This window comes from Pleurodeles waltl, chromosome 4_1 (genome assembly GCF_031143425.1).
Source record: "Pleurodeles waltl isolate 20211129_DDA chromosome 4_1, aPleWal1.hap1.20221129, whole genome shotgun sequence".
Taxonomy (NCBI): domain Eukaryota; kingdom Metazoa; phylum Chordata; class Amphibia; order Caudata; family Salamandridae; genus Pleurodeles; species Pleurodeles waltl.
In genome coordinates, this window is record NC_090442.1 from 199,159,877 (window position 1) to 199,184,835 (window position 24,959).

Here is a 24,959-nt window from a genome sequence, read left to right on the forward strand (position 1 = left end):
TTTTAATAGCATGACAATTTTGTGCATGCCCCTGGAATTTCAGCATCCTGCAGCTGGATAAATAAGCAAAATGATCACAGTTGTGTGAGGGCAAACACTTTTTGTGGAAGTACACAACTTCTGCCCAATCGAAACATGTACTCCTGGCTCCCAACATGTGGGCTGAGCCAAATCCCCTCTTTAGATATGCTCACATGATTGTCTGGCAACAGCTGTGCTGTCAAACCAAACTATTAAAAACAAGTATGTTGGGTATACTGTTAAACTGTTCCAAAAGTGGCAGTCATTCAGAACGCAGTTTTGGATCATGTGCTACAGATTTAATATTAAGACAAGTTATGCATGAGTCCAAACTCAGTAAAGACACTGCATCTTGAAAGGAGGATGGATGAGCACAATAACTGTGATTTATAGTGAGTACAGTGCAAGGCAGATATGCTTTAAAAGTATAAGAAATATAAAACATTATGTGCAGTTGCTAGTTAACGTAGTCTAAGTCTAGAAGAACGATATATCTGGTTATGGTACAATCAGTTCTAGCATAGACTACTAACTGGATTTGAATCTTTGGCTTAGTTTGAAATGTATACTAGGGAGTGCAGTTTACAATCAACTTCCCCCATACATAAGAAGCTTGAACCATCTGATATATATATGGATACTGATCTTAGTTTCCAATGTGTAGCTCCCATTATAGGCTGGTAAGGTGTATGTGAAAAGTAAATTGAATGAATGACGTTTTAAAAAATATTTTATTTGTACATAATATATTGTCTTCTGTTATTATGTTTCATTATAATATTCAAATACAGTTGATGAACAAGTGAGATGTACTTCTAATCTGACTAAAGGATATGTTGAACCTTGATTGAACAATGGATGTATGCTGATCCACACCACTGGGATGTATACATAAAAACAAGTGAATTTGTGGTAGGTGTCTCATGTAACTGTAGTTGTAAGTGTATTGATATAATGTTTACAACAGTGCAGGATGTCCATTTTATTTTTTCCCCAGACCAAGGTCTCAGCTGGATATTAAAATAAAATGTACTCAAAACAGTGAGACTCTAATTGAAGGATTGTATGAACAACATGTTTCTCATTTAAGCACCATCAAAAATGCAAAATATGCACTGTACTCACATGTAACAGATATGCTGGGTTGCTGGTATTGCAGTTGTTGGTGTTGATCAGCTTCTGGCTCCTCAGGCTCTACTTGGGATGAAACTGCAGAAGAGGTAGAAGGTATTGTGCCAGTACTGGTGGATGGGATTGGCTGTGCTGGTTTTGTTACTGATTGTGGAGGACCAGAAGGCTGCTGCTCTAACAGATGTTTATTGATTTCCTCTTGTTTTCTCTTCTCTTGCTCTTCCCTCACCAGTTGTCTCTGCTCTCGCTTGCGTTTGATTAGAGACACTCTGTCCCGAATTGCTTTAGCCATAGTTTTGTGATCTCCATCACACACATACCCAGATTCCACCTGCAGAAAAGATTGATCAATAATTGTTAGGGACAACTGTAGAGATACTGCAATACTCTTCTACTTTGCCTTCTAAATTATCATATTTTACAAACTGGTACCACAATCTAAACCGTCCTTTGAAATATACGGTTGAACTGTAATCATCAGTTCACACCTTTGCGCTAGTTGACAAACATAACTTACGTAGGCTACATAATTGCACTTATACATAAAGCACGTCCTCAAGAAAAAGTACAATTATTATGACCCTGAACAGCAGCAACGCAGTCTATATTAAATTACTGAAAGTGACTGAGGTGGAGATGCTTGAGAAGTAAGAAACAGAAAGTAATGTGGCAGAAGGAAATTGGGAATAAAAATGCATACTGCATAGTAGGAAACAAGAAACTGTAATAGATATTGACAGTGCCAATGAACATGCAGTTGAGGCCAGTTAGTAAAAAGACTGTTAAGGAGTTTTAGTTAGACTATTAGTGAATGAAAAAGGAGGAAGAGCACCAGTGGTGTGGGGACAACCATGATTAATAATGAAGGAGAACATAATAAGGAGCAAGATTAAGCATTAAAAGATTATAAAAGAGTAAAGAGTCAGACGAGAAGATAGAACTCAAAAATGCACACAAAGCCAAAAAAAGATCTCAAGAAAACAGCCTACAGGGGCCAAAAAAACATGAGTTACAAGAAAATACCCCAGAAAACGATCATACCAGGAGCAACCTTAACACTGATGCGATAAGTATAAACTAACATGCAAGACAAACTATGATAAGGTACCTTTCTACATCATTACCATCATTACTTGGCCAAATTTCATAAAAACAAAAAAAATACCCCTTCACTTTAGATGTACACAAAAAAAGATTCACAAAAGTGCTATTGAAACTGTTTCATAGCAGATCTTTACAACAGTTTGAAGGCAAACCAAAAAGCAACCTTTTGTACTTAAAACTGATCTAAAACTGATCTAACGGCATGGCAGGAAATCAGTGAGGCACGCCGGGCAAAGGTCAAACAGCGATACAAGGTAGGCTTAAACTAGTAATAGCACAAAATACTCCATTCAAAAAGAACCAAGTATTAAAATATTGATGCATTTGGTACACACTGAAATGTGATATGAAAAATGGACACAAAATTACAAAGTACCAGCCTCAGGACTTCCACTTGAACAGTGGCTGATCGGCCCACATCAGACAAATGTGCAAGTTGAGACATCAATATTAATTTCCACTAGCACAGGTATCAACAATAGCCCAACATACAATTGATTACTTGTCAGGAAAGACTGTAGGAAATAAGAACATTTTCTAAGGTGAAAACATGGGCCACCTCAAGCCTAAAGTTGAGGGTAATAACCAACATAACAGCAACCATATCACATATTAAAAAACAAAATTAAAAAAAAACACACGGTATACCTCTCAGGAACAACACCCTAAAACAAAATAGCTTAAGGCTCCAACAAAACACTAATATCAGCCTGCGCAACACAGGAAATGCCCATACCAAACGTTGGGATATTAATTAAACAGATAAACATACAACGGAGGGGCCCACTCCCCCACACATTGCTGGTATTACCCAAGAGCAGATAACCTGATTTACCACAATGAATGGCACAGCAACATCAACTACTCAGTGTAGCGGCAAACACCATTGCTCAACCAATACTCTAGAGACAACGTTAATCTCCAGTACACTTTCTCCACCAATATTGCCACAGTTTAAAAACTAAAGTGAGGACATGCTCTCAAACATTTAGCAATACATTCATACTTCATCACAAAGCACATACAAACAGCGTTTGAACATGAACATTCTGACACAAGAGCAACAGCCTGTATTCAAAGTCTCGTAATCCCCACTTTCCCATGATACTACCAAGCAATACGATGTCTTAAAGGTACAAAAGACTTGGATCTAGATGTAAAGGTCATCAAGCAGTCTAATAATAAAGAACATGCTGGGCTCAATTCAGAACACTACTTGGGTCTGACCACAGCCTCCAACTGAAGATACACGTTATATAAATATAAACTGAACAACAGCTAATTAGCCACTAAAGACACTCTTACAACCTTGTGCTTACATCTTTGAAACTGTATATCTGACTCAATGAGATGTTTCCACTGGCTTACATCATGTGATAAGTTGATAACTGGGGATGTAGTGGGGATACTTTATGACTAAGAAGTTACTTGTCATTACAAATAAAGCTCGAACCTTGTCATGTTGGGGTGTGTGCTTGGCCACCTGCATGAAAGGTTTTCTGTTCCCCACTACGGACTTCATGGGCCAGAGGCATTTAATCCTTCAAAGGCATTTCATCTCAACTGCAGACTAAGCTAAGTAGTGCTGGTAGGACGCATACCAACTTATCTTATAGACACTTTAATAGCAGTTAAACATTTTTGATGTAATGGGTCCTGGTCAAAGCGCACTGAAGAGTAGAAGAAAAAAAATTAACTCCTTATGGTCACATCAGGTAATAGTGTCTACCCTCACTCACAAAGTAATCAAGGTCTGAATTGCACAGACTGTTCAGTGACTCGTGAGACAAGAAGGCTGGTGAAAGTACAATGGTCTGGACCAACTATTTGCATTCACTCTGTTCTGCAGTGATCAGATATGTGCAATTGTCTAAAACATGAAACCCAATGCTACCAGAAAGTTTTCAGAAGAGGTCTAGACAGTACACTGAAAAAGTTTAATTGTGGCATTCGCTGCACTGCTAGAACATAATGCTGGCATTTCCCAATTTTGAAATGTTCTCTAATTTGAAAGTAAATATACATATAACAGTGTGTCATCTTGCATATTTACTGCACAGAGAGAGAAGGAAGGTTATAGCCCCATACTACCTCCCAAAATCAAAAACTACATACCCAAAAGGTATTGAGGGGGATCTGGAGAACAGACCTGCTTGACCTGTTAAACCTGTGCTATGACCACTCTTTTCCGTGATTCAGTTAAAATAAAACATGATTGTGATAACCATGTATTGGAAACCTCTCAGGTGTTCCTCCTTACGGAATAGGTGGTCTCACACACATAGTGTCTTGCTTTATTATTTGGCCACCTATCCCCACACAGGTAGGATAATACCACCTGGGCGGACTCCACCTTGTGGTTAAATGAACCCTGAGGGAGTGCAGAAATAATGTTTTTCTGGATAAATATAGGGATCCAGTTATACAAATAAAATTACCTAGAAGATCGCCAGTGTGGATCACACCTTTTATTAATGGTGTATGTTGGTAAAATAAAAACAAAGTTGGGACACTATTGAGCATAATGACTCAATGTCACTCTAATCCTAAAGGACAACAAGTTTCTGCCCACACTTCTAGCCTTTACTGGTCTGGGGCATTGTTCAAGGCGTAGGATCCCTCCTAAGTATAGTGTGAGAGCCATGACAGCTCGAACGAAGCTGAAGCTCGGCCTACTTCAGCCAAGATCTTCATTTGACAGATAAGATAAATCACAATGTTGTCTCTCAGGCAAGATTGTTTGGATTGGGAGGAAAAGAACCCTGAGACAGCTTAGATGGCTGAGGACTTTGGGAGACTACACTCAGCCTCTGTGTAATGTACCCATTTATTTGATAAACTCTGATTGACAGCTGCATAGGGTACTAGTTGAGAGAGATCCTCAAAGTAGGCAAATTAGATGAACGAGGTGTGGTCAAATCAACCAATGTCACTCAGTCCAAAAAAAAAACCTGCAACTTGAAGCAAAGAGGGAGAGCTAGTACATGGTGCACTCTAGTGAGTGGCAGGTGTCACTAGTCATGCATCTGTGTTTGCCCTAAGGAATCGAGCGGAAACACTAAGCTAGACTTAAGATGGTGCCTCTCAAAATGTTACTTTCTGCAGAAGTGTAGCAGCAAAACCACTAAGACCTAGACATGTACTGTCCTTTTTCTTGATGTTTTAGTTCAGTTGAAAGAAGCTGTCTGGTATCAAGTGGGTAAGAGGAGGTGCAGCCACAGGCATGACATTCTCAATAAATGACTACGCAGGTAAAGGAGAGACCCACATCTGGGTTTGAAGGCCTGCATTCCACTACTTAAACTAGAAACAACCAGGAGTATATTTCCCAGTCCCCATATGATTAACTCACGACTCTTCTGATGCAAGATGAAATAAATATTTTCCTGAGTAGCAGGGCCACCTCTCCTATGCATTTTAGAATACTGCTTTTCAGATACTCTGCAGAAAGTATCTTACAAGGAGCAGAAATGAACCAGATGGGTATTCGCCACAATTCACCTCATACCCAGTAATTGTGCGGGCCAGCTGTTTCAAATGTCTAGCAGCAAATTCAGAACGATCTAAGAAATAAAAAGAGCACTGCAATATAGGGAGTTTAACATGGAGAAACCAGAAAGAGAAGGCAGGTGCATAACAGCAAAGAGGACTGCATTCAGTAGAAAATGGAAAATAATCTGCAAGGAAGATATTTTCAGTTCACACCAACAGAAGAGAGCACAGAACTAAAAAAAAAAAAAGTGTTCAGCTTCCCAGGAAATGAAAGCATCCCCAGGTCCCATGTACAATTATCATGCATCTAACTTTCAGTACACAGCCTTTGAAGATGTTTGCTGCATTCAGAAGTCCTCCCAACATAAGGAAACTGGAGGAGGTATGAATTTCAGGCACTTCCTCACAGTAAGGTTTATTAGCCAAGATGTTACTGTCGGTCAACACCTCTACTACAAGGGAGGCACCCTCTTTGGCAGGGGACCCCAGAAGGGAGTCTGGTTCAGTCTCTGGAAAGGAAGCAAGGTCACTTACAACTTGGAGGTGCAAATAAAGTTCATCACCTATCCAGTGAAGGAGCAGCAAATTGCTAGTTCCTTGCTCACCATCTCCATCATGGGGTGCATCCTGAAAGTCCTGTGTATGAGTCACGCCTAATAAAGCCTCAAGGCACTGAAGGTACTGCTGCAGAGGCACAGTCAGTCAGTCTTCCAATAAATAAGTAATTTCATAACAAGACATTGGGCCAGATATCATCATATCTGGGGGTATGGCAGGAGTTGGCAAGGTCAGCAACAACATGGCCTTCTGAGGGTGGGTACATGAGCCCACCTGCATAAGTCCAAGCAGAAGCCCTGGCAGATTAGTGGAGCCAGAAGGCACATCAGGGGGTGATCCAGAATCATCTGGGAGAGCTGCTGCATTTCCCCCATGAAGACATCTACCTTCTCAGAGACGTTGATGTCCTGAGAAACTTGGAGAGCAGGAGCTTCAACTCTGGAAAATTATTGGAATCTATAAAATGGCACACAGTATGACTGCACAATCTCTCCCTGGAATGGGAGCTTTTATTGGGGGGAGTTCAGGAGAAGAACTTATGTTTGCGTCAAGACTTGTCCTTGGACCTTATCTTAGACTTATCAAAGGACAAAGACCAAGATTGGGACCAGGACTTGGATAGGGAATGGGCCTGTGAACTGGATTTTGATTGGCCTTGTCTCTTGTAATCAGAGACAAACCTTTGTTTTCCATTCCCTGATGGCTTTCAGATACATGAAGGAGCATCTCAATCAATCAGCCAGATTTATATAGTGCTGATAATCACCAGATAGGGTATCCAGGCACTTGCTAATTGATTAACTGCTGGACGAAGGAAGGACAGGAACGCTTTTCCGTAGAAGAGATTTGAGACTGAGAACTTAATCAGCACACAGTATTTATTTTTAAACATTCCTATGAATTTGATTAACTAGCGGAATACACGACGTGACCCGTCTTTGGATAATAGAGAAGTAAGAAACACTCTGAACGAGGATACGATTTGATGATTATTGGTGAATTTTGATGCTTGTATGACTCATTATGGATGCAGACATGAAATTAATTTGTGTTGGGAGAATATAACATCGTCCTGAGGAAGGTGGTGAAAGAATTATGAAAGACCAACGAAATGCACTGACGCAAGCTGGACTGCTGGACCCACTGGAACTGGCCAAGAATAGATGAGAAATTGTGTGCACAAATCAACTGGCCACTGTAACTAAATTGGGACAGCAAGAGACGATACACCAAGGAGGGAGTCTTGTGTTTTGTCTCCCATTCTTGTTAGGTCAGAGATTGCACAGAGGTCCCCTGAGGGGCATGTTTGATTTTTTTTAATGACTTTTTTAAATCTTAATTGTGTTTATTTATTAAATATTATTTTTTTGATATTCCTTTATTAAGATTAATCATTAGAGCGAATAAGTGTATGAGAAGAGAATTGTGTGGCAGACAGCATGATATTTCCCCCATGGGGTTAAATTTCTTAATCACAAGCTAATTCGAACAGCCAGGTCTTGAGTGCCCTTCGGAATTACGGAAGTGAGGTGATAGTCCGGAGCTGTGTATGAAGGCTGTTCCAGGTCTTTGGTGCGATGCAGAAAAAGGAGCACCCTCTATTTCTGCTTCACTGAATGCAAGGAGTGTGGACAAGTGAAATGGAGGTGGAGCATACTCTTCTTGACGGTTGATGTTAAGTTCAGGCAGTGATTAATGTGGGCGTAGCGCCTTGTGTGTTTGGGTCAACTGCTTGAATTGACATCTCTTCTGTTGCCGTGGTCAGCCCTAAGTTGCTTCCTTCTTGTCCGTGTTCAGTTTTTGGCAGTTGTTCTTTATCCATCAGCGGCGCTTGTCTTGCATCTCTGGAAGATTGTACTGTTGGTGGTAGAGTTGTTAGTGAGGGACAGGATGAGCTGGCATTCATCTGCTTACGATATTATGTTGAGGCCATGAGCTCTGACTATGTGCGGCTGATGGCTGAGCCCTGAAGGACACTGCAGGGTGCAGAGGTGAAGGGTGTAGGCGGACCTTTGAGTTCTTCCAGTGAGGAAGGAGGTGATCCATCTGAGTGAGTTTCCTTTGATGACTATGTGGTGGAGTCTTTCTATCAGTGTATGCTGTGATAGGATGTTGAAGGCGGCCGCAAGAAGGATCAGAGCTGCTGTTTCTCCTCAGTCAAGGAGGGTTCGGATGTGGCGTGCGATCAAGGCCAAGTGTCAGGAAATGCTGCGGTGGTGATTGAGGTGTTGAGCAGGGTGGTGAGTTCCTCGCCGATGTGTACGGGTGGAGAGGTGGTCCCAGGTGGTTGTCGTGGGGGATGGGCCTGTTGAGGAAGTCCATGGGTGAAGCTAGGGGTTGAGGTTTCTGTATAGGGTTGCGATCTTGTCGTGGAAAAAGTCGGCGCAGTTGTCACACAGCTCTTGTGAGGGTGGGATCCTGTTTTCCCTGGCAGCCAGGCTGGAGAACTCCTAGCAGAGTTCCTTGTTGTTGGTTCTGATTTCGATGTGTGCAGCTATGGCTGTCTTCTTTGTTGCCCTCAGCAGGCGGTGGTAGAGGTTGAGGGAGGTTATGAAGTCTGCTCTGTCAGATGTGTCCTTACTGGTGCACCATCGCCTCTCCAGCTGTTTGCCGTCACGCTTCATTGTTCTGAGTTCTTGGGTGTACCAGCTGGCTGTTTTGGGGGATATTCTTTGATTGTTAATGGAGGCAATGCTGTCAGTGCAGTTGGTGATGTTCTTAATTCCCAGGTCCAGGTTGGTGCCTCCAGCTAGGTTGGAGGCTTTTGAGTGCGTCAGTCCAGCTGGACTCTAAACATTTTCTCTAGCTGTGGAGGGGGGTGTTGGCCATCTTGGAGGTGGAGGTGAGGGGGCTGGAAATGCTGAAGTGGATGATGGAGTGATCGACCCATGCGAGTTCTGTGATAAGGCTGTATTTGATGCGGTTGCTGGAGGTGAAAATGGAATCCAACTTGTCCTGCGATGTGTGGAGTGGCAGAAGATTTGAGTCAGTCCAAGGCTTCTCCAACTGTTGATGAGGTGGGCGGTGTTGTTGGGATTGTCCATGTGGAAATTGAGGTTGCCAAGGAAGATGTAGCCCTTGGAGTCCAGGGCCAGGGGTGAAATGAGATCTGTGATGGTGTTGCAGAAGCTGCAGCACGGACCCCAGGGTCAGTATGCAATGGTGCCTCTGATAGCGGTCGTATCCGTGTGAAGCTTGAAATTGAGATGCTCCATGGGGATGGTGGTATGGTCAGTGGTGGCGCTGCACCATTTGGCCTCTGTGGATGATGGCTATTCCTCCTCCCGGTTTGTTGGTGCCATCCTGGTGCAAGATTTTGCATCCATCGGGAATTGCTGTGGCGATGTCAGGGGCGGAGGCCGGGTTGAGCCATCTGTCATGAAAATTAATCGACTGGATCCAGACACCATGTCATGCAGGTTCTTGGCCGAAATCGGTTTCCTGGAAGTGCGGAACAACTTGAAGTCTAATCTTCACGGGAGATGTGCCTAGCACACTGTCACTAATCATTCATGGAGGTCGTTGAAGTACTGACGAATTTTGGGAGCAGAGCACCGGATCCAAGTGGAAAGACGCAGGGAAATAAAGAAAAAGGAACTAACATCTGTGCACAGGGGTGGTCCCTATTTATGGCTATGTGCTGGCACTTTCTGAGGCGAGAAGGCAGTACTGTGAAGTCAGATGGCACCACCTAGACACACTGGAGCAATTGCTGCAAAAAGTTCTGGATGCTGTTTGTGAGATTCAAAAGGTGAGGAATCTGCAGTTAGAAGTATCCATCAGAAACTGGGTTTGTTTTGTGTGTCCAGGAAATGCTTTAACCACCCTTATCAAATGAAACTTAATAGATGCAGAGATCTCACCAGTAGGTGCCTTGACTTCCTGAGTTGTCATAAAATTCAGTCTGTCTGGAACCAGTTAAGCAAGTAAGAATAGCTTTACTATCACATTGGTTCTGTGCCCAGTATCTTAGACAGTCATTCTCTTGATGCCATGCCGTAAGTGCCTGCTCCTCATGACTCCACTTCCACCATAATTTTTGGGTTCCTCAATAATGTTTTAATTTCCAGCACTACTCACACGTTTTGAGAACAGTTGAGCATGCACACTGTATTGCATATAAATTTTACAGGCCCATCATGACTGAGCGCTCCATACATTAGTTGGCAAGCTGTTTTTTCTAGAAAGGTGTGACTAGCGAGCACTGGCCTGAAGAGAATGCAGCAGCCTGTCTTTTCACTATGAGAGCACCAACAAAGGAGGCTGTGTGACACCAAGCTTGCCCAGAGTGCTGCATGCTCTGGCTCAAGAATGCTAACTTTGCAGCATGAAGAGTAGTCCATGGAAGAGGAATTCAAGCAGCACTGTCCATGAGGAGAGGTTGTATGTATAGGGCAAATATGTCTGTAATCCATGGCAAAATTAACACGATGTAAAAGTCAAGCTCACATTTTGAAACACGTCCTATAAAGCAACAAATAAGTCTACTTTATTAAAATTAAAAGCACATGAAATTCTTTGCTGTTTTAAAGGCCTCTGCAGAAGTATGACGTACTCACTGCTTTACGTGTGAAAACACAATCGTACTTGAAAAGCAAAGCATTGTTTTGTGCATAACACACTGTATAAAATGTTCAGTTCTGTTTCAGAGAGGAGAGAGTTAAGAGGTGTGTGTATTTTAGTCACATTTGTTTTTGTTTTTTTAATTGCATTACAATTTTAATTGTTTCTATTTAGTGTATAAACAGATGCTCTAACAATGTATTACACTGTATATATTGCCAGACAACCCTCTATACAGACATTTGCCTAAATAGTGGCGAATAAGCTGTAAAAGAAAACTCTTCCCCATCACTGTGCACACCACACACTTCAGTTCAATAAAATATTTATTTCAAGGACACTCACCATCTCCAGAGCTACATCCTCTGGCACATCTCTCTCTAGGTCAAAGGAGAACTCTATCGCTTCATTGTCCTTGTATTTTCCTTTAAGCTTCTTAATGTCTTCAATGCGTAACCAAAGCTTAATAGAAATTTTCTCTCCGTCATCTTCCTCTGCTAACTCAACCCGAACTCCAGTCTCCTCTTGGAAAAAGGCATGGTTTAATAGGTCCTTTATGGCATACCTGAAAGGAGGAAAAAAAATGTACTAACAAGTAATAACTTATTATAAGTTAGGAATCAGACTCCATCTGGAAACTCAGAAGCAATACTCTTGCGCACTGGTGTGTGGCTATGTGCTGACGCTGTTTTGCAAGTGACGAGCGGGGAAACATACAGACACCACTCAGGTTGTTGTTCTAAGGTCCTTTTTAAGACTTGACACAGAGCCCATAAGCAAACTGGCATGACCATTGTGTAGATCGCTAGGTTGGGACATTCTTAGATGAGGAAAACAGTTCAATCCACAGATCAGGGAGGAAGAAGGGTGGGCGATACGTTAGCAGCTACAGTATCCATCAGATCAAGTGTTACTAAAGGTAAGTAACTTGTTCTACTGATGAATAGCTCTAACGGCAGATTTTTCAAATCGTGAAGACACACCAAAGCAGCACCTCCCTCTTGAGAGGGTCTGTGGATAGGCTCAGACCAAAAAGCCCAGTAGAACCGAATGACCAAAATGCCCATACTAACAGACCGGACTGGCAACGGATGAAAAGGTATGAAAAGTGTGCATGGATGCCAATGAAGCAGCTTGACAGCTAATGAGGACAGGCACTCTGCATGCTAACACAGTAGTAGCAGCAGCATTGACTAGTGGACTGAGCTTTCAATTGGTAAGTGGGGCTAACGCATGGCAGATTCTGAAGCAGAGGAACATCCACCTAGAAGTGGCTCTTTTTAGCACTGCCTTGCTCTTCTTTGCTCCAGAGAATCCCACAAAGAGCTGATCGGCCACACAATGGTCCTTGGTACAATGAATGTAGAAACTGAGGGCCCTCCTTTGGTCCAAACAATACAGTCTCTTTTTAGGTTGAGTGCGCAAGCGCTTTTCGACCTGTTGTAAGTATTCTGCGGGCTTTTAACCACGCCCATCTCATGCCCATCACTTTCAATCATTTGTGGGCTTGCCTTTCAAAAATCCATTGATGTCATAGGTAATTGTTTTACTTTGCTCAGCCTTTGGGCAGTTATGTTACTGCCTTGCAGACTGACCCGGTTACATGGATTATTGCACGACTGCCGATATGTTTTAATGTGGGCGAACTACTTTTTAAGTTGAGCACAGCAGCGCACAAGCGCTGCTTTTCCAACGTGTTGGTATCTATGTGGGCTTTTAACAACGCCCTCCTTACGTCCACACTTTCACTAGTTTGTGGTCTCTTTCTGTGCTCTCTTCACCTGCACAGAAAGAGACCACGCTTTGTCATACGCTGACAATCTTACAGGAAATTACTATATGTCATTTTTATTCCTGTCAGATATTTCGTTCCTCATTGATGCTTCCCTCTCAAGCGCTTCTGCTGAGGTCCTTGTGATTCTTGATTTGATAGCCTTCTTTTTATTATGTAAAGGCAGAGAGCATGCAAAAATGGCTGCTGCAACGTCACTCGCTGCCTTGCGAGGTGGCTTCTCAAAGCTGACACGCTTGGTTAAGCACACCAGATAAATCATCCCACCCAGGTGCACACAACACTGAGACCCTCCTTGATAGCACCTCTCTCCTCCGCTGTAACCTTTCATGTTAACAAGACTTTATATATGTCTTTGTTAAACTAAAATATAAACCCTCAACCTAAGTATCAAAAGCAGCTACCATAAGTACTTCCTATGTGTGCTCTAAAACAATTACACACTATTGTGCAAATGACCTACATACAGTTAATAAACTGATCAATGTAATGTCTTTCAACACAACATAGCATAGCGTAACACAACACAACACAGCATAGCGTCACAGCATGGCATAACACAACATAGTATAACATAATACAACATAACAGCATAACACCACAGCACAACACCACATAGTATCACAACATAGCATACCATAGCATAACACAGCATAGCATAACATAGCATAACAGCATAACACAGCATAACAAAACAGCATAACATAAAATAGAGCAACACAACATAAGACAACATGGTGAAGTTTAACATAGCACAACATAGCATAACAACATGACAACATAGTCTAGCACGGCATAACATATCAACACAGCATAGCATAACGCAACATAGCATAACACAAAATAGCATAACACAAAATAGCATGACAATGAAGCATGGCATAACATAAAACAATACACCATAACATAAAACAACACAGCATAACATAAGACAACATAACACACCATAAGACAACATTGCATAACACAACATAAGACAACATAGCCTAACATGGCATAATATAACACAACATAGGACAACATAGCATAGCACAACACAGCATCACGCAAAACAGCCTAACATATCACAACCTAGCATAACACAGCATATGACAACATAGCATAACAAAACACAACATAGCCCAGCATACCATAACACAACATAGCATAATATAGCATAGCATAACACAACATAGCATAACACAACACAACCCACATAATTCTACACCACACCACATACATCCACTCCATTCCAAACCGAAACACAAGGGTAAAAAAAAAACAAAAAAGTCATTTACAACCCCAATAGCTCTAACTCTAGCAAGTGCAAGACCGATTGCATTGCAAATGTGTGTTTCTTTTGTCTCTCTCCTTCCCGCTCATGCAGGCCATGGTGCTTTGAAGTTTCATACAGCACGTACTCGATCGGCGGTATTGGAACACTTTGATTGACTACCAGTTACATCACTTTGTTTCTTTTGTCTCTCCTTCGTGCTCCGTGGCAGACATTCCGCTTTAAAGTTTCATAGAGCATGAAATTGTTTAGTTTAGACTTGCCTTTTAAAAGGTGTGTCTGTATCTCACTGCTAACACACCCACTGGGAAGACCTTGTTTTTAATTCTTTGGCCCGTCATGACAGAAAAACAAACCTAGGCAACTGTTCGCACATTTTGGGAGCTAGCCTGGTATGTGGGATTGTGCACAATGTCTCAGCAGACCTGCAAAGATGCCTGCCAGGAACCAAGGTAAGCAGAGAGTGCAAGTTTGCCATCTTATGTTGTGCATGTTTGGTGGATATCTCTTGATTGCAGCAAGTGTGTGTGACTGCAGCTGCTTCATAACTTCTGATGTGTGCCCGTGCAATCCTGTGGGCTATAGCACACGCTTCTGGAATGGGAGCCTGGGCGCGTCTAGTTGGGATTCCTGGGCATTGATATGCACAACGCCTGCTGCATGCTTAATTCTCACAGTTTAATGCTTTCAATTGACAAGACAAACTGTTCTGCTGCCTAAGCATGAAGCTATCGAGCTGCCTGGACTGAGTTTTATAACATGTCAACTCCCAGGACCTGGTGATGTTAATCTACTTGACATCCAAATGTACAGTGGGAGAAAGGCGTGCTGTTGTGTTTTCCTCATAGACTTGCCTGACAACTCCTCGTTGGGTCCACACACTAAAAGTTCTTTAAGTAACAGCACAGCAGCATGACATGAGGGGGGGCGTGTTTGGGTTCAAACAAGGGGCATGCTCAGTCTTAGCCCTTCTAAACGCTCTGGGCATCACAGGGTTGTTGGCAGGAAAGTGGATGTACAGTTGAATATGTTGGCTACCAGAGGTCTGGCACCCTTACGTCCTTACCTAATAGAGCAGGTAATAGGTTTGTGAAACAACTAAAAATGTTTCACGCCAATTCCTCCTGTTTTGCTCTCAATACCCATTTGTTCTCCATTCTGGTACTCATGCTTTACTTTTTCCATAATAGGAGCAGGGATACAAGTACTAGAATAAAAAGCTTAGCTATCTACAAAATAAAAGCTCCCAACTTTACTTGTTCTATGGGTGAGTAGGTTTTCCGCCCATGTTCTACTTCTTCCTTATGGGTCTTGTAGCGCCTTATGAAACTGGACTACAAATCCCATTTTTGCGTTGAATTCTGAGTATTGTAGTCTTCTTCGTCCTATTATAACATTGCACTACAAGTCCCACCATGTATAGGAATAGGTCTGGGAAACTTGAGTTCTGTAAGATCAAACAGGCTTCACACACTCTACAAAATGAGGGTTTTCTTTAGTGGGTTTTGGACTACATGCATTATGTGTTTAAGGGGGTTACTTCAAGTGGTGTTCTACTTTAATTACCATGGAAGATTTAAATTAGGATGCTAAATCGCAACATTTCCATTTTTTGCTGCAGCTAGGGGAAGATGGTAAAAGGAAGTGCTTTAGTTACATGCAGGGCTATTTGAATTATGTGGCAGGAAAGTACCAAATTATGAGGCAGGGTTGACCACTTTATGTGGGATTAAAAAGTCCAATTATGCACTTACAACGCCAATAGCTCAAACTCTTGCAAATGCAAGACCTATGGCATTGCAAATGCTTGTTCTTTTGAGGGGCGAGGCAGGGCAAAGAAAGGTGAAGAGTGACAACCTGACTGACCTGGAAAGGGTTTTACTGCTTTTCGCAAGAATGCAGTTCTCAGCAACAGCTTGTTTGGGAAGAACAGTGTATGAACACTGTGTAAGGTGGCAGTCCTGACAGGTCCTGCAGCTCATTCGTGAGATTGCGACAAGGGTCGTGGACATAGTAGATAGCAGTTCATTGGGTTAAACTGAGCGCACATTAGGAAAGTGAGAAACAAATTCAAGTCCCACTGTAGCATCACAAAGGGATTCTTGGAAACGTGCCCTTAATCTTACAGAAATCTCATTAAAGCAGTTGATTTAAACAAGGAAGACTGATCCGTCAACCTCAAACAAGACAAGAGATAAAAAAAAATTTTTTTAAAAATCCTCTAATAGTGTTCAAAGCAAGCCCTTGCTGGGCCAACGACAAAACAACACTGTAGACAACAGGGCTTGTAGCTGGTCAATCAGAGGTTTATTGGACCAAGTGACAAATATGTCCCAGCGCCTAAGCATACACAGCATTCCACTGTTTCATGGCAGAGCTTCGTCTTGCAGCCCCAAACAGCCCTTGGGCTCATCTGAGCATAGTCGTCACAAGCCTTGGAGTCGTGCTCTGACCCCAGACACACCTCATGGGAATTTGTCACAGACATTTGTTTGTGACACTTCCTACAGAAGTTAAACACAGTTGTACTGAAAGGGAATACTACACTGTCCCCTTCACACTAGAAAAGAAACTTTTTGGAGCAAAAAAAAAAAACTCACCAAAGATAAGTAAGGTCCAGATCTACGCCTGAAGGCGCGGAAAGGAACAGATGGCAGTGTACATAGGTAGTGCTTATTCGTGGGCCTGCTAGTCACTTTCGAAACAGTACGTTAGTGTGGAGCTCTATGACACTACATAACAGCACGCAGGAGTACTGCTTTTGAGTTTCCTGATCAAGTCTGATGCCTGGGGGAATATTTACAAGGTGAAGAGCTTATGGTTAGAAGTATCCATCAAAAAATGATACCTTCACTTAACGTCTTGGCAGTACAAAGGTCACCTGATTCTGCTGATAGGGTGCTACCGTCAAAACCACGAGAAAGACCCTAGCATAATTTAGCTAAAAGGGGTTCATAGATAAATCATGCCTTGGACCGATTCTCTTTACTGACACTAAAGGAGTAGTTATTAGGCATTCAAATTTCATGTGACTAGATGTTAGTAGTCAAAACATCATCCTTTCAATCCTTCACACTGTACGCCACTTCACTGTATGCCACTTGGAGCACCCTGCTTATTTTGTGTAAATACAGCTTTGCAAGAATATCATTGCAACACATTTATCAGTATGTTCATTACCCATTTGTTTCATTTCGGCTATTGTCAACATCAACAAAAACATCAAAAAAAGGCTAATAAATACACATAAAATACCAAGTACATAAAAAAAAAATAAGATGTGCCTTTTCAGATTGTCTCTCCCATCAATGACAGATGGCTATCTTCATTGGGTTTAAAAAAAAAAAAAAACCATAAAATTTGTCATAAGAATAAAATTACACAAACTGACAGTGTATAGATAAGTCATTATTAAATTGCAGTTCTCAGTCCTCGCTCATGACTAAAATATGCTGAATGGTCATGTTATAACACCTGAAGGAGAAGGTTTTCTATAAAATAGAATTCCGTGCGTGTCATGGAATTTCATTCTCGTTTACCTTGGAAAAAAGTTCAGCTCTTACAACCAACATTGCAGTATAAACCAGGGGCGGGAGAAGAATTCCACTCCGCCGGAGTTCAGAAAAACTCTGCCAAGTGACGTGGAGCAGATTTTTCTCTCACTTGCGCTCGCCAAAATTAAGTTAAGTGAGATTTCTAAACGTGAGCGGTCGCAGTAGGCTGCCACTCGAGTAGAAAATCCACTTGAGTTGCAGAAAGAAGTTAGCCCCCTCGGCGCTCTGCGTGATGTCTTTAGTGATGGTTTTACAGCATGGGAGAAACTCCTGGCACTGAAAATCAGCACGAACACTGCATCTTACCCAAACTCTGCCGCTTGCGGAACTCCGCACAGTAAGTTTTTTTGGCACTTCAGAGTTCTGCATAGCAGAACTCCGCCCAGGCCTAGTTTAAACAAAAATTTAAGTGCATTGCTAATAACAGCCCATGCTCAAAAGGCCACACACTCTCAACCCGAGCCTCTCATCAGTGACTATCACTGTATGGACACAGAGTCGACTGAGAGACTATTTTCATGCGCAGCCAATATTTAATAAATCAGAGCATTAAACAACCCTGTTCTCACCGATTTGAGCTCCTTTTTCTCGTAAGGCAACTTCTCACAATGTTGTAATTCGAATAAGAACTACTTCCCCCACCCATAGAAATCTCGTCAACTATACAAAGCAGCCACAGCTCCACCTACTGTATTGCAACATTACTAACAACTCTACGATATTAAATAAAGCAGAGAAATACAACTTTATTACAACAAATAATACCACTGCAAAGAATCAACAGCAACAGTGAATGTAAATCAATCTATTATAACCCACCTTGCTTTTTAATTAATCCAGGAAATCCTCCTGTAGAGTGGGAAGATTGGATTGAAATCTTTGAGAATTATTTACAGGCACTGGACAGAACAGATTTTCCTGCAGTGCAGAAAAAAGCACTACTACTCAGTGTACTGGGAAACGAAGGGCAACACACCTTTACGTACATGCCTTCAATATGATGAGCATGGAAGTGAATTATTAGATGTTTACAAAGATGCAAATGATTGCAGACAAAATTTGCCAAATCTGTCAACATCGCAATGTGCAGCAACACATTTTACACACAACCTCAAAAGCCTTCAGAATCGGTTGATGAGTCTGCCTCTAGATCGTGTTAGCTGGCATCAAAATGTCAATTTGGGGAGATGACAGAAGAAGTAATAAAAGGCCAAATCGTTGTGCAACACTAATGTATGAAAACGCAGGAAAGGCTATGGCTGCAAGCAATTTGTCACTTAATATTGCAAAAGTCTTTGAAGAATCTGAAACGCAATTGCGAGAAATGCAGCTTTTGGAACTCAAGAACATTATGCAATAGCACAAGTTGATGAAAGTTTTCAAGGAGTAAATGCTGTCGGGGGGAAAAAACGCACATTACGAACAAGGACCATAACAAAGTTGCAAAGGCAACAAGTGCACGACTGAACACTTCCAAATTAAGTGTTGCAATAGGTGTAGTAGCAGTATGCACTCAGCTGATTCAAGAAATTGTTTTGTTATTAGGAAATGCCGTTGTTTATGTGGCAGTAGGGATACCTGGCCAGAGTTCGTGGAGCAGGCACGCATATCTCTCAAGGAAAACACTACAAAGAACATAGAATACAAACTCCTGACTGTAGAAAATGGTTGTGCTGGAGAGGTTAATGCCACAAGTGATAATGTTGGGAGCGCACATAGCAGAGAAAAACGACCTACAGCCAAATTTAGTGAGTAAGGAAAAGCTACATCTTTAACGACAGGCTCTGGCTCTTTATACACAATCGTTTCCAAAGATATTTTTGATCTCATTTGGCCAGGAGAAGTGTTGGAACCAAAAGATGTTAACTTAAGAGGGTATCAAGGAGCAAGCATTTTCGGTGTCTGGATTCACGATTGTCAATATTAAGTTCAAGGTGCTTAAAACTGTGGACAAAGTGTACGTTGCAGACTCTGGTTTACCAATTTAAGGATGGGTGCACCACTACGATCTGCACATCATTCCAAAGCACCGAGGAAAGGATCAAGTCATTATCGTGGATGACACAGTGATGGATGCACTTCTGTAAAAATATAAGCCAATCTTTGAGAACAAACTAAGGGAAGCTAAAGGATACCAACATAAACGTATTCCAAAGAAAGCTATTAGGCATGCTGTAAGGAAAGTTCCGATGGGTTTCAGAGAAGATGCAAGGTCAATTTTACAAACAATTCAGGATGGAGTGACAGAAACAGTGGAGCCCGCAGAGTGGGTATCACCTATTATCAAGAAAAATTCTGAGGGCTCGCTCACATTAAACTGTGGGGATCTGTGCAGTCGTAATGAGAAAATTGTAGCAGATTGTTTTCCACTGCCAAATAAACAAATTCATTCTGATGCTGTCCATGGATCTTCGAAGAGAAGACTGCATCCTGCTTTAAGATCATTAACATCTTTCATCACCACGGAGGAGTGTAGTCGCTTACAAGTCTGGCATTTGCCTTAGCGTCAGAAGCTAGTGTCTTCCAGAGACGTATGTCAAATATCTTTGCTGGTGTCAACAACATCATCTTCTTTGAAGATTATATTTTAGTCTTTGGAGACACTGGTGCTGCTTATAATGCAGCTTTAGAATAAGTGTTTGGAAAGATCCTTGGTTCTGGGCTGAACCTCTACAAAGGGAAGTGTAGGTTCTTGGTAGGAGAAGTGGAATATCAAGCGTATCTTATATCTGGTGATAATGTGAAGCCAAAAATTAATCTGGTCAGTGCGACTGTGAACGCATCTATATCTGATGACAAACACAAGCTCAAATAATTCACTGGGTCAGAAGAATATTACTCCAAATTCATACAGATCTTTGCAGACAAGATCTAGGATTTAAGAATTTGGCTTAGGAAAAAATCTGAGTGGGGGCCTGCCCAACAAAAAGCATTTATATTGATAAAATCTGATACTGCCAATGCAGTGGTGTTGCTTCCATTTCAGATGGTATTGAAAATTATTCTCACGTTGAATGCCACTGGTGTGGGTGAGGGAGCTGGTAGGGTAAAGAACACTGGCTTTCACTCACCTCTCACACCTTGATGCCTGCAAAAATAAACTACTCTGGGATAGTGTGAGGCATTGGTTTCAGCATGGGCCATGAACTATTTCTAAACCGTCCTATGGGGTAACAAGGTTATCTTATGAACAGATCACAAGCCACTTGTTCGAGTGTTAGGTCCTGGATGTAACATAACTCTTCAGAAAAGTTGGTCAGGTTGGCAGTCAAGTTCCAAGAGAACGATTGTGCAGTAGAATATGTGCCCGGATGAAGTAACAAAGTAGTTGAATGATTATCTAGTTTGCGTGATAGGCTAAGTGATGACTGTGCCCTAGAGACTGAAGTTGCTGCTACTGTATGTGATGCCATCGAAGGGTTGGAAGTCTGCGTAACTTAGGAGAACTGGCTGTTTGCAATGGATAAGGCTAGTACCCAGAATGCCGATGTCAAGCTCATTAAAGGGACATTGCGCAGAAAAAGAATAGACTCCGGTAACACGTCCCTATGCTAAGGCGGTTGAGGAGTTGTCCTGGTGTGCTGTTCAGGTGATAATGAGGGACTGACTGATTTGTGTCTCTTCTTTGGGGTTAAAGTCAAGCTTACTGTACTAGCCCATGAAGGACATTTAGGCCCATGAATAGTAAGAGGTTGAAAGAAAGATTTTGATGGCCAGCTATGGATGATCAGGTGAGTCAATGGGTTATCAAGTGCAGTGTGTGCATAAAAGCAGAAAAACGGGTAAAGGTCAGTATAGAAATGTCACTGTAGGATCAAAATGTGAGTGATGCTAAATAGGTGTTGCAAAAAGTGTGTTTGGATTTCATTGGTACTTTCTTAATCTGAACAAGAAAGATACGCAGCGGTACTAATTGAAGCTAGATCAAAGTGGGTTGAAGTGGTGTTTATGTGGAACAAAACTCATTCCACCACTGCAGTACTTGGAGCAATTTTTCACAGGGAGGGAATTCCATCAGTTGCAGTCACAGACAACGGCTCTCAGCTCACTTTGAGAGAAATGTGTAACTCTTTGCAAGGCATCAGAGTAAAGCACATTTGTACCTCCCTATACAATCCACAAGACAATGGTCAAGCTGAGCGGATCAATAAGTTAGTGAAAGGGACCAAGGAACTGGCAGTCAAGTCAGGACTGAATGTACAGGGTGCAGTGAAAGACATGTTATAGGCTCACCACTCTAAAATCCTGCTACAGGCAAAACCCCTTTTGAGAAAATATGAGGCACGTCCCTTAAATAAAAGTTGTTCTCTGTTGGTTCAAGAATGATAAAGCACATGTAAATTATCATGTCCAGAAAATAGAACAGATGACTGATAAGCAAAGGATTTGGGTGAAAGTTGAACCAGGAGGAGTTGGACATGGTTTATCGAAATTTAAAGGACCTAACAAGGTGAGGGAGGTAGGAAGTAAATGGGTGAGTTGGGAGAACGGGCAAATGAGGAATATGAAGAGAGTGGCACTGTATCAGAAGGGTGGAGTCTGTCAAGAGGAGGAGGAGGAGGAAGCTGAAAATGGATGTAGTGGGCGGTTTCTCATGAAGGATTCTGACTGTCAGCCGGAGGATAGAAGAAACGATGGAGGGACTTTAAATCTTGAAACAGACATGACAATGGCAGCTGAAGTTGCATCCTTTGCTGATCAAAGTTGAAACAGAATTATACCAGAGGTCAGAGAGTTCATAAGGTTATGCATACCACCAGGCTAGTTGGAAATTTATGTTTGCCCATGATTTGGTTTATAAGTGGTTGCAATTCCGTTTATCATTGTAAACCCGGTTATTTTTGTAGCCCGATTGTTAATTGGTGTGTCTTCTTGGCGCCCCCCCCCCCCTCACCTTGCCCCTATAACAGGAGAGGAGTTATACATACATTCAGGAGAACATTTACTATGCAATAGAATTCCATGTGGGTGTCATGGAATTTCTTGTTTATCTTGTAATTGGTCTCGCCTGTTGGAGTTGTGATCCCTGGCCTAAGGGTGTCCAGGGGTTATTGCCTGAATAAACTTCCTGCGTTTCCTGAAATAAATGGTCTTCATTTACTACCACAGGTCATAATACCTCTATTGAGTATATTCTAACTGTCTGTTGTACAAAGCTGGCCACAGATGAACATAAAGCAACTGTATTTAGCTGCTGTAAGAATAAAAGTGCTGGTCTGTGCATCTAAAATACAACTTGGCAACCAGAGGTCTCAAACACAGGCCCTTAAAACCTTCCAATAATTGGGGAGAAAAAAAAAAACATAAAATTAAGAGTGCTGAATAGAGCTACTATCACATGGACAAGGAAGGAAGATTCATATTCCACTGACCAATTTTAGGTAAGGAAACCAGGGATTGCACAATCATCTGAAGCATGTCAGCACAAGCTTATGTTGTGGATTCACTTCAAGATAGAAATGCATTTCATACTTGATTAACAGCAATTTATGTGAGATGACCATGACTTTTTTTTACCTCCTTCTGAGCTCCACTGTCTTCGCAGAATTTATTATTAAATACAAGCTTAGGTGTAGAATCAAATTTATTTCGGGACTACGCCCATAAAACATCACAGAAATAATCACCACAACAAATATAGTTCATAAGTGAAGCAAATGATGGCTGCAATATATATCTACAATGTTCATAAAAACCCAATACAAACGTCTTAAAGTAAAAATTTATAAAAAGTCAAATCTTGAAACAACTTTCAACTAAGGTTGTGTTCAGTACTGAGCGCACCTTGTGAATACATTTACACAAGGTGAATAATAAGTAGTATTCAGCAATTATGTGTCACCAAAATGAAATAAACAAGCGTTAAAAGGATTCCAGAGAAAGACCTTTAGATTTCCTTAATGAACATGCCGAGTATAAATAGTTATGAATACATATGAATATAGAGATGTGGCTGCTGTCCAGAAAATTCAATATGCTATCAAAGTTTTTTCCTAAAATGATGCAAAGCACTCTTATCCAGGACCTAAGTTTGACATATGCTTGACAAAAAAATAAAAAAAAATAATAATAACTGTAGCTGTTCCTAAACATCGTGTGTACAAAAAGCGCAGTGCAATGAATTGGCCTTGTTCGCCTTCCATTTCTTCTCTTACTCGCAACTTACCCAAACTAAATTTTATATATAGCGTTTGTGCATGGGGGTTGGGGAGTATATATGCATCCATAAACAGTTCTAGGGCTGGCACTGGTTTAAAGGTTGAATATTTATCAACAAATCCACTGTTCTTAGCGGTGTGATGACACAGTTACTTTGTGTTTCCAAAATGCCTCTTTGATCATTAATCTAGTGCTGTTATTTATCAATGTCTGGTCGCACCAGAACACACTCAGCCAGCTCAACAAGTTGTATTTTAATCTGTCTAGAGTACAAGATTGCAATTTCCATAGTTTTTCTTTTTACTTCTTCCATTGCTTGTCTATAGGATGAGAGTTTGGGAATCTGTCACAATCTTACCCAAGAGAGCAATGGTTTTAATGACACTTGGCCACCAATTCTCTTAAAGCCTGTGTCAAAATGCAGGGGTACAATTGGTGTGCTGTTGGGCAAAATAAATTAGCTCAGAAAATTGTTCTCCTTTGCTGCTGCCCTGGTATTGCATCCTGCTCTCCAGATTTCTGCTCCAGAGAGGACTGCAGCTTGTGCTTTTACCTATAGAGCTGAATCTCTGGAGTGACAGATAAAGGGGTGGTTGCTTTCTAATTTTAACTTACCACAAATGCACTCTGGAGTCAAATCACTTGGCTATTTAAGAGTTAAATTATCCTACCTAACTCTCAGATAATCAAAGTTGTCTGTGGTTTGAAATCCTTCACCCTTCATCAAACAATCTCCTATAAATGTTTTGTGTGGTCTTAGAATCATTATTTTTGTTGTTGTTTAAGAGGTGTTGAACTCCTCAAGAACAAACAAAAACAAAAAAAACAGAAAATTTAACAGATTCTGTAACCCAACTGGAGTGAGGGATAATAGTAGAGTGTCATCTGTAAATAATGCGGGGTTGATACACACCCAGTTTTGCTGAGTCGTCTGTGCATAATCCGAGATGTTTAATTATATCACTCACACATAATGAAAATAACTTTGGGGCAAGCACACACCCTTGTCTGCCTCCTCGTTCTATGGGTATTTGTTCAGTGAGCACGCCACCTACCCCCCCCCACCTAACTTGGCAAAGTTATTTGCATGCAATTTTTTCAAAATGTCAAGCAATTCGATATTGATTCCCATTTGAGCAAGGGTGGACCAAAGTAGCTCTCTTGGGATCAAATCGAATGCAGCCATTAGGTCCACAAATGCCACATATAAAAAGGTCTTCTGAAAGCTTTGGGTACTTCCAATTAGATTTAGTCTGAAAATCTAGTCTGCTGTGATTACTTTCTTGCAGAACCCTGCTGTAGAGGGAATAAC

At 41.5% G+C, this 24,959-nt stretch overlaps 1 protein-coding gene across 6 annotated transcripts in view; it reads right to left on the reverse strand.

Annotated features, from left to right (window-relative positions):
• The window catches only part of WNK1 (WNK lysine deficient protein kinase 1), a 669,373-nt gene that overhangs the window by 361,743 nt on the left and 282,671 nt on the right, over positions 1-24,959 (reverse strand). For all 6 annotated transcript variants that reach the window (XM_069228121.1, XM_069228119.1, XM_069228120.1 and 3 more), the window contains exons 6-7: positions 11,215-11,434; positions 1,147-1,483 (exon numbers count right to left, since the gene is read on the reverse strand). In XM_069228121.1, coding sequence (XP_069084222.1) covers positions 1,147-1,483; positions 11,215-11,434 — 557 coding nt within the window. The remainder of the gene's footprint in view (positions 1-1,146; positions 1,484-11,214; positions 11,435-24,959) is intronic.